The 8,926-nt window shown below is 36.8% G+C and overlaps 1 protein-coding gene across 2 annotated transcripts; it reads right to left on the bottom strand.

Annotated features, from left to right (window-relative positions):
- Positions 1-264: 264 nt before the first annotated feature.
- LOC122642658 lies at positions 265-8,656 on the bottom strand. 2 transcript variants are annotated; one of them, XM_043836197.1, is made up of 8 exons: positions 8,305-8,656; positions 7,212-7,597; positions 5,508-5,757; positions 5,108-5,273; positions 4,887-4,989; positions 4,218-4,346; positions 802-1,017; positions 265-695 (listed from the first exon to the last, which is right to left on the bottom strand). In XM_043836197.1, exons 1-8 carry the CDS (start codon positions 8,528-8,530, stop codon positions 417-419), a joined length of 1,755 nt encoding a protein of 584 aa, XP_043692132.1. In that variant the 5' UTR covers positions 8,531-8,656; the 3' UTR covers positions 265-416. The 2 variants fall into 2 exon arrangements, with proteins under 2 accessions (XP_043692132.1, XP_043692133.1); XM_043836198.1 differs by having other exon boundaries at positions 7,212-7,558; positions 8,305-8,655.
- Positions 8,657-8,926: the final 270 nt, after the last annotated feature.

Here is an 8,926-nt window from a genome sequence, read left to right as displayed (position 1 = left end):
TGGTGTTTCACTATTGGACTAGTGATTTCCCTTCAGACACAGACAGATATGGAATTCCCAGGTCAATCAATACTCAATTATACAGTTCCAGTGTTTATCCATTTGAAGAGCTTATCCCATTATTGAGATGCCATTGAAGTCATCAACTAAACTGTGAATTAGACTTTCTGGAATGAATGAGGAATTTGAATTCATCAATAATTCAATTTTCCTCATACAGAAGGGAGATCAGCTACAAACAAATATACATCTTTAAATGCTTTGTAAGGATTTACATACTTATCTTATTCATTATAACATGCTTATTATCAATATTTCTCTGTACAAAAAACAGGTGTTTAGATAGACTCATATACAAACACCAAAAATTCGTGAGCCATACACGATTATTTACATACCTAGTCCGCCGGAGCTCTCTACCAGAACCGGTCCTTGTTGACACTAAGGTATCCAGACATTACCTTTCCCCCTGTATTCCTCATGCCATCTATGAGAAAGCACCAAGTGGAACCCAAAGCACCGATGAAGAAGTCCGCTTCAGTAGCCATCAAGAAATTTACAAGCGGGTAGTTTGTGCTAGTCTTTCTACCAAGACTTGTCTCGTAAAAAGCCATGGACATATTTGCCACTTGGCGTGTTACATTCGTGTAGTAGAAGGTCCAATGTGGATATAATTTGGATTTGTCAATGACTTCCTGAACATGGTTCATGGCACTATATTATGTAAGGACACAAGTTCCATCCTCACAGCTGTCATGAAAAAATATAGAAGGAAATAAAACAGAGAAGAATTATATGAACCTGCATTTCAGTAGAAAGCCAAATGCTGTTCAGGTTAGGGAAGTTTTTGCGAATACGAGCAGCAAGACTCATATACCCTTCGAATTCAACCACTTTCATTTCACATGCTTTGTCACCCATTCTTACATGCATGCTTAAAAGTGGTCTAGGGACCCAAGGCTTATGATTGGACCACACAAATTCTTCAATATCAGATTGAGAGTCATTTCCTACAACCTGTGACGTAAAATTCTTTAGAGATACAATTATAATGGCTACTATTTGAATCATAAATAAAAAAGCATGAGGTTTTCAATGCTAACATATCTGAATTGAAGCAAATTTTTGTCTGAGGAAATACAAGGAACGAAAGAAACATCTTTAATGACTTTCCAAGGGAGAGGAGGGTCATATATCAGCAACATGCTTTAGCCTGTTTTAAATGACCTTTAACAGGATATTTTTTCCATTTCATACATAATTAACATTTATGATTTGAACATGTGATTTAGAACCTGAAAACATTACTCAACTAATATGTAGGCAGGGTTCATACTTAATAATCGTAAGAATTTCTCAAAAAGAAATGGAAATGTGCAGATTGACTATGAGAAAGGAGACAAGGTGCCTAGCATACCCTATTACAAATTTAATGGTCATAGTAGACCTTTGAGACGAACAACAAAGCAGCATCAACATGAGAGAGAGAGAGAGGAATGCTTCTAAATCAGAACCTTCTCTCATTGAGCACAGGTACTCAGGAAAAAGGGATGCTTTTTTCTTTTGGGTTATTTTTGTAAAGAAGAATGTCCTTATAAGTCCTTCCCCTGTTAGAGTGAAAAGTTGACTGCCTTGGGTTGAGTTTCCATGTTTCTAAATTGATCAATTAATAAATCCCAAGTAACATATGAGCAACTTAGATGGCCAGATTTACCTAAACTGAAACTCAACAGAATGAATTAACGTCTTGCTTACTGACAAAATATCATACAGGAGTTTGAAATGAAATCAGTTATGCACACACACAGATAGAAATGATGTGTCCATTAAGTTTCACAGCAGGTAACGATAGGTGTTTAAAACCAAGTCCGTGGTAATGTAGAAGGGGTTCAACTAAGAACCACTCTACAGTAAGATCGATGATAGATTGCAGCAGAACATGGTAATAGTAATAAAACCAGAATTAGTAACTTCAGAGGTACAGAGAAAACTGGCCAACAGATGGCTACCAAACTTAGGTTGAGTAGATGTGATGCTGATCAGGTCCTTTGCTCCAAATAACAGCCAAGTCTGATGGCTGAATGTTGAGTTATGAAGAGGACTTGAAATTAGAAACCAGCCTTCAAAATAGAAGGTTAATGGAGAAACCAATCAGGTCAGCAGTTGGGGAAACCAAACAGAGTCAATTCATGAGCAGGTTGTACTCTCCAGATGCTTCGAATATGGCCCCAATAGGTTAAGTAGCTGAAGAGATCTGAAACCTTGAAGTTGCAGCAGAATCAGCAGAGAAACAGAGCTGCAGGGTGCAACAGTCTTTCACTTGATTGTGTACACAGCAGCAGCAATACTTGGTGTTGATTGTGGAATCAATTCAGGTCTTCAAGGATTCTCCAGCAGCCATAGTTGCAGAAACAAGAGACAGCAGCAAGCACACTCGATTGGGAGCAGAGGAATAATACAGAAGAGAATATAGAATAGGAGGGAAGGTTAAGGATATTCGGCTCTCACCAGCCAGGCTCTCTCAGCCCTAGGGTTTTGGCTCTCTCAGCCAGGCCTCCCAACCCTTCATGTCACTCACATGGACAAGAGAAAACTGGCTCAAAGCAATAATAATCAACTTCATTAAATCGTGGGGTGCCTCTATGGGCAGGTTACAATAGATAAATAGACTCAAGGGGATGAGTCAAAAATAGAAATAAATAAAATAGCAGTCTCTTAAATGACTGAGACTTGCTTTACAAGTAATGGGACCAAAATAGAAAGTAACTAGAATAGAAACTCTAACTCAGCTAAGCAACTAAAATAGAAACTCTAATTTAGAAACAAATAACTAACAAAATAGAAGCTAAACTACTCCTAAATCCCCATGCATAAAGCACCATGCAATCTGATCTTGGTGCCCACAGAATCTTCTAATAATATTCTCAACAAGCCAAAATAAGGGGCAGTGACACTGTTCACGTGCATGGTAACGTGAACAGTGTTTTGGCCTCTTTTTATTCATATTTTGATCTACATCATGTGGTGCCAACAGTTAGCTGCTACTCAGTAAGCAGGCAGCTTCAATCTTCGGTACTTATCAGAAGAAAAAATATACTTGTTACAACTACCATATAAGCCTGTCCTTAATATGTTAGTAACACAAAATTCCATAAAGGTTACGAACCCAAGAACCCACACATTCAAGAATAGGGACCCTTATCAACTCAATTATGTAGTAATTTGAAGACATATGCCTCAATAGATTGGTGGCTTGTATTGCGGATGAATATGATAGGCTTCTGATTGGCAGCCCTGCTATTGGATACAAGCCACTATGTAGAAATATTTCAAACAAAATTTAAAGATGGCTAGTTCCCAGTAACCTCTCAGATCTAGCCTTCTATTTTTTTCTTTAAATGACATTAAATTCCTTTTACATTGGGTTCCACTTGTATCTCCTTGTTACATCCGTTCCAGAGACATTATGTAAAACCTACTCTGTAAGTTATTTGACTGAAGCATGTAGCACTTCTATAATGAATAAGTTTCCTATAATAAGTATTGAATTAAGATGATTGTGCAGTATATGAATCATCACAGTCCTGCAGAATACCTAACGCTGCTCTAAGAGAAATTTTGAGTTTCTGGTCATGACAGAAATAACACTACGAGACACAACTAAAAAGGGCCATTACCCAGTGCTGGTCCTGCCTATGTGGGATCCTGAGAGGTATGAGTTTGGAGTCAGACCTAACATTTGGCATTTTTACACAAAAGTGGCAGCCCTCAAGACTCGAACCCGGGTATTTGCCCTGGCAGCCTGAACTTTTTACCAGTGCTCTAAGCAATGGCCCCTACTACAAGACACAACTGAAGGAAGAGATATTGGAAACTTTATTTGCTTCCAACACTATTTCATAACCTTCACTTGTGATCATTTGAAACAGAATGCACCACATGGCATGAGTTCCTTATGTGGTTCAACTATTACTTTTAGCTAGAGTGATCAAAGCCAACCAGTCTAATCAACTTATCTGCCAAAGAGGGGAAGAAATGTGATCACTAACAACTTTCAATCACCTATAACCTACACTATTTCATGCATGTTTATACTCTTGAAAAAAAAAAAAAAACAAAGAAAAGAAATAGGAGAATATAACTTAAACATTTATTCACACCTTTCATGCTTTTATTCATGGATTTGCAAGATTAAGAGAATATAACAATTGACAGACCTCTGGCCATCCTCGAACAAGACTAGCAAGAACCATTTTTGCCGCTTGCAATCCAAATGCTGTGTGCCGGGCGACATTCATTAAATCACATGTATACTCACTTTGAAATCTCATCAGATAGCGCACAGCCTGAAAAATAGATCGTATTATTTTACATCAGTTCAGACTCAAGGTTGATTCAGACAGGAGAATAAGCATGACATATATATATATAGGGAAGCTGTGTCAAATATAATCTTGTAACCAAAGCATTAGTTTTAACCTCCACTACCAAGTACCAACCACCATTTTTTTGACCCTTTATGATATAAGATGATGAGATATTATGTCCTTGTTGCAACCTAACTTTCAAGGCTACAATTAAGTATTAGAAACCTAAAAGACATGAAGGTCCAATTAATCAGAGGATACAATGACCATTAAGTGGAAGATCAATTTTGGGATCAGTAGCATAGAAATAATGAAGAATATAAGGATTTGCATGGACTATAATCTGCCTACCGTACAGGCAAATATTCTCTTCATTCTTGAATGGATGCCACATTCCTTAAAGTAATGCAGCAGAAGACACAATTTTTGTGTATAAGATATTCAAGTATTTCACTAATTTAACTATACTGGGGAAACACCTAAATGTCAATAGTGATAAAACTTATTATCAGTTTGTACCTGTGCTCGCCACCACCTCCGATCCATTTTACGATGATATGTGACCAAACTACCATTTATCTCAGTTGTTGGTTGCATAAAAATCCAAGGATTTCCCCAAACTCTGAATTGAAAGAAGGAAAAAAATTTTAAAAATTTTAAGAACGTAAACACCACTTAACGTTTTATCTCACTTGTCATGCAGAAATTGTTCCAATATGATTTGACATGCAATGACTTACCTAGGAATCCGCCCAGCCCATATTTTCTTTGTACTGTAATTATCTTTTCCTGTGACAATTCCCTTCTCCCAAGCTTCTGGTCTTCCCATAAGTTCAAATGCACGATCTCTACACTCCATGGATGTTTCAGGAAAGAAATAGCAAGACCAATGAGAGCGTAATGGACCTACAAAGACAGCCAGAAAAAATGGAATTTAGTTTTAATCATATCTTAAGTTGGATATTGTTGAGATGGTAGGATTCAGCCAACCACAAACATAAAAAATACATCACAGTGGATTTTTAGGTGTAAAAGATGAAATTTCAAATGTAGAGCATCATATAAATATGAAAGAGTCATGCCCTATAAGAAAAAATCCTTCAGACAAATTACAGTAATGTTCATGATTATGATATTTACCTTTACAGCCATCATGGTCAGCTCGGTTAAAGTAGTTTGTCACAAGGACTCGTTTTTCAATAATTGCAATTGCAAGAAGACCACACATTCCAGCAATTTGAGCTCCAATACCAAATCCAGGGGGCTTTTCCCAATCAGCTACAAGGAACCTTACATTAGGGTCACTACAATTCGAAGGATGTTGATGGATCCATATGTCACGTTGCACTTTCCTAGTAGAGGGAAAATTGTCTTCATCTGAACCCATAATCTGCAAGATTCATGTTATTGATTTAATAATTTCAGAAACACAATTTTATCTGCTAATGGAAGATAAGGAAAAATCTAATTGGAAAAAGGATATCTTGAAAATTGTATATGGTAGCAAGTCCACAGGCAAGTACAGTTTTACAGTATTTGGCCTACAGTCTGATCATAACACAAGTAATGGAGTCATTAGCCAATGGTGTTTGACCATGTTTGATAGCCTATGTTACACTATTCATGTCAGTGACTGGTTCAGTATTACTGAGCATCTAAGGGAAGCGGATACATTGCTGAAGCTCACCTTTGTAAAAGTGACAGTAAAATTAGTTGCTTTGCTGCAGAGACAAGTGTATGAAATAAACATGAATGACAGTTCAAGGTACTTTCAATTGCGTATGGTATAAAACTTGCAAAATTCAGATAACCACTGTTCATTTCGAAGATGCATAAAGTATTGTACAAAGCAGCATCCAATTTCTGTGCTCCTTCCCTCCCACACTTGCATTAATAGAAGATAAGTAGAAGCAGAGTAGTTTCATGGAACTTCAAATTTATCTTAGAATTTTTTTTTTTTAACAAATAGTATGTCAAGTATAATGCGAGGAGGAACAATATGTACGAGTTATGGAGCATTGAACATTCACTAATCTAGTAGGTAAATCTTCTCATTACATAGTGCAGATATAAACTTGAGCGATGCCAGGCATAGCTGCATGTATCACCAAACCCAAACCCAGTGATGAGGGAATGTAGAACCTACCAAAATCCTAGATATGCTGGATCCACATGGCTAGTATAGAAAAATTGAAAAGGGGAAATAAAAAATCGACAGATATAAGTCAATGGTTTTTACAGTAAACATTGAAAATGTTGTTTTTGCTGCATGTTCGCAGGTCCACCTAATGGATTACTCAATGTTCAGGAGTCCATATTCTTAACTACTTCATGTAGAGATATATATTATATATGCAAGTACACAGGCATGTTAAATCATAATTACTAGGAAAACCCTTCTCACATGTACATTGTATTTCCCATTTATACTTGGGGGTTATTTCCTAGAAACAAATTAACCATCCAATTAGGGAGTTTTTCAAATGGTTTCTCACCCTCATTCCTCCTCCGGTTACTATTTATTGAAAACTATGGCTATGATTATCAAGAGTGAACTGCTACGCAGATATGTCAAGAAGTGAGTCCATTACACCAAGAGACAGAATATAAAGCAAGCTGAACTGAAAGAGAGGCTGACCTTAATTTGATACCCAGGTTTCATCAGAAAACATAAAAAATAAAACAAAGTCCAAGGTACAAACACCCAGAAATATCAACATTGCAGGCTGCTCAGTACATATATAATGATGAGATAACCACAAAACTCCTACATCCACAGATACTGGAACAGATGTAGATTTATCTATATGCAATTGAACTAAAGGAGGAGAGCATGATAAATACCCATGGTGGATAAGCACTTTCAAGTAGAGCTCGATGCTCAAATTGCCCCTGTTTGCCCTCTTTAGATGATTGGTGAAGCAAAGCTTTTCTTAACGAGCCCTTCCAATTTGTCCATGGAGGAAAGCTACCATTCTCTCCACGCTTATCAAATTTTTCATTAAGTTGTGTACTCAATTTACAGTTCTCCAAATGAGGGGCTTGAGGCACACTAGATCTTCTTAGTCCTAACCCACTTAAGAACTCTTGCTTCCCATCTATGGATTCCTTCAGCAGAGCAATCCAAGCTGAATACAACAAAGATTCTCGCTCACCATCACTTCTTTGTGAATCCAATCTTCTAGTTCTATCTGTTGTTTCAGAACTGCAGTCCGTACGCCTGCTCATTTCTACAGATGCCAAAGGATAATGTTCTTCAGAAGTAAATATTACCAAAGAAATAACTAGAAGGAAAATGACCTTTAAATGTGAGATTCATCTCAGTGAAGGACCATAAGCAGTCTCAGAAGAATCGAAAAGGGTTGTATTTTGTCACATTTGTATAAATGCCAGTTGATTTTGAGTACACAATGGACTTCTAACAGAACCGGTACAAATCAGTTGTATTCACTAAACAATGACAGAAGACCAGGTTCATAAAGAAGTGCTACTTCATGCAGCACAAGCTGTTAAATTTCAAACAGAAACTAACTTCTATAAGAAGTCTAAAGTAGATTATTAGTCTGGATGTGTTGAAATTTTGGAACCAGAACTCAAATTTACTTTCTAAGAATTACCCATTAGAGAACTTTCTTATTTTATTTTCTGATTTGATAATCAGAATTGAGAATTGGAAACTGGTAAGGGAACTCAAATTTAAAATCAATCAAAACAGAGAAGAGTTAAAAGATTTAACAGTACCAAACAGCAAACAGAGAAGCAAAAACTGAAGCAAGAAAAATAACATTTAATTCATAAACAAGGTTGGATTCTGTAAGACCAAATCCTATACTTTAAATCTGAAAGGAGTAAAAAATATATAGTTACACGAATTGCTTGTAAAAATAAGTAAACACACAAAGAATTGAAGAACAAAGAAATAGGAATATGTGCCCACCAATAACAGGAGAAGTCAAGTTCTGTGATGGAAATCCTGGCGATGGAGAAGAAAAGGAAACTCCTCCAAATTCCACCCAAGAAGTGAGAGCAGCCATGAAGAAATATGTAAGACAGACACCGAGGAGAAAACCCAACACACAAATTTGACAAGGAAATGAGTTGCTCATCTGTAGAGCTTTCTGTGAGACAATTCTGTCAAGAGTCTTCTGAGCTGATGTTTCCATTTTTAGTCCAGTTGTAACAACTCCAAAAAATCAAACACTTTTAAAGGAACTTAAATGTCCATCTGTTTCCATCCAACTTCCCAACAATAATCACATGAACCCATCTCAACTTTTATTCTCCACTTCAACCCAAAAGAAAAACCAAATTTGTATTCATCTCACCCAGATCAAATTTATGATCGACCAGATTTTCACCCGAAACAGACATGCATCACAGCACCATCTGCCTTGCAGGTGAGGGAAAAGAAAAAAGGTAAATGAGATTCCAATTTAAAATTTACCCCACAAAACAATAATACAAAAATGGCTTAAGAAACCCAATCAGGGAAAAAAAATTCTGTCAGAAAAACCCATTTGTAATTGTGAAGAATGGAAAGAGAAACCATGCAGAGTGAC

The sequence above is a fragment of the Telopea speciosissima genome, chromosome 10 (assembly GCF_018873765.1).
Source record: "Telopea speciosissima isolate NSW1024214 ecotype Mountain lineage chromosome 10, Tspe_v1, whole genome shotgun sequence".
In the NCBI taxonomy this organism is placed as follows: Eukaryota; Viridiplantae; Streptophyta; class Magnoliopsida; order Proteales; family Proteaceae; genus Telopea; species Telopea speciosissima.
Note: the sequence above shows the minus strand (reverse complement) of the source record. Positions and strands in the feature narration are given on the sequence as shown.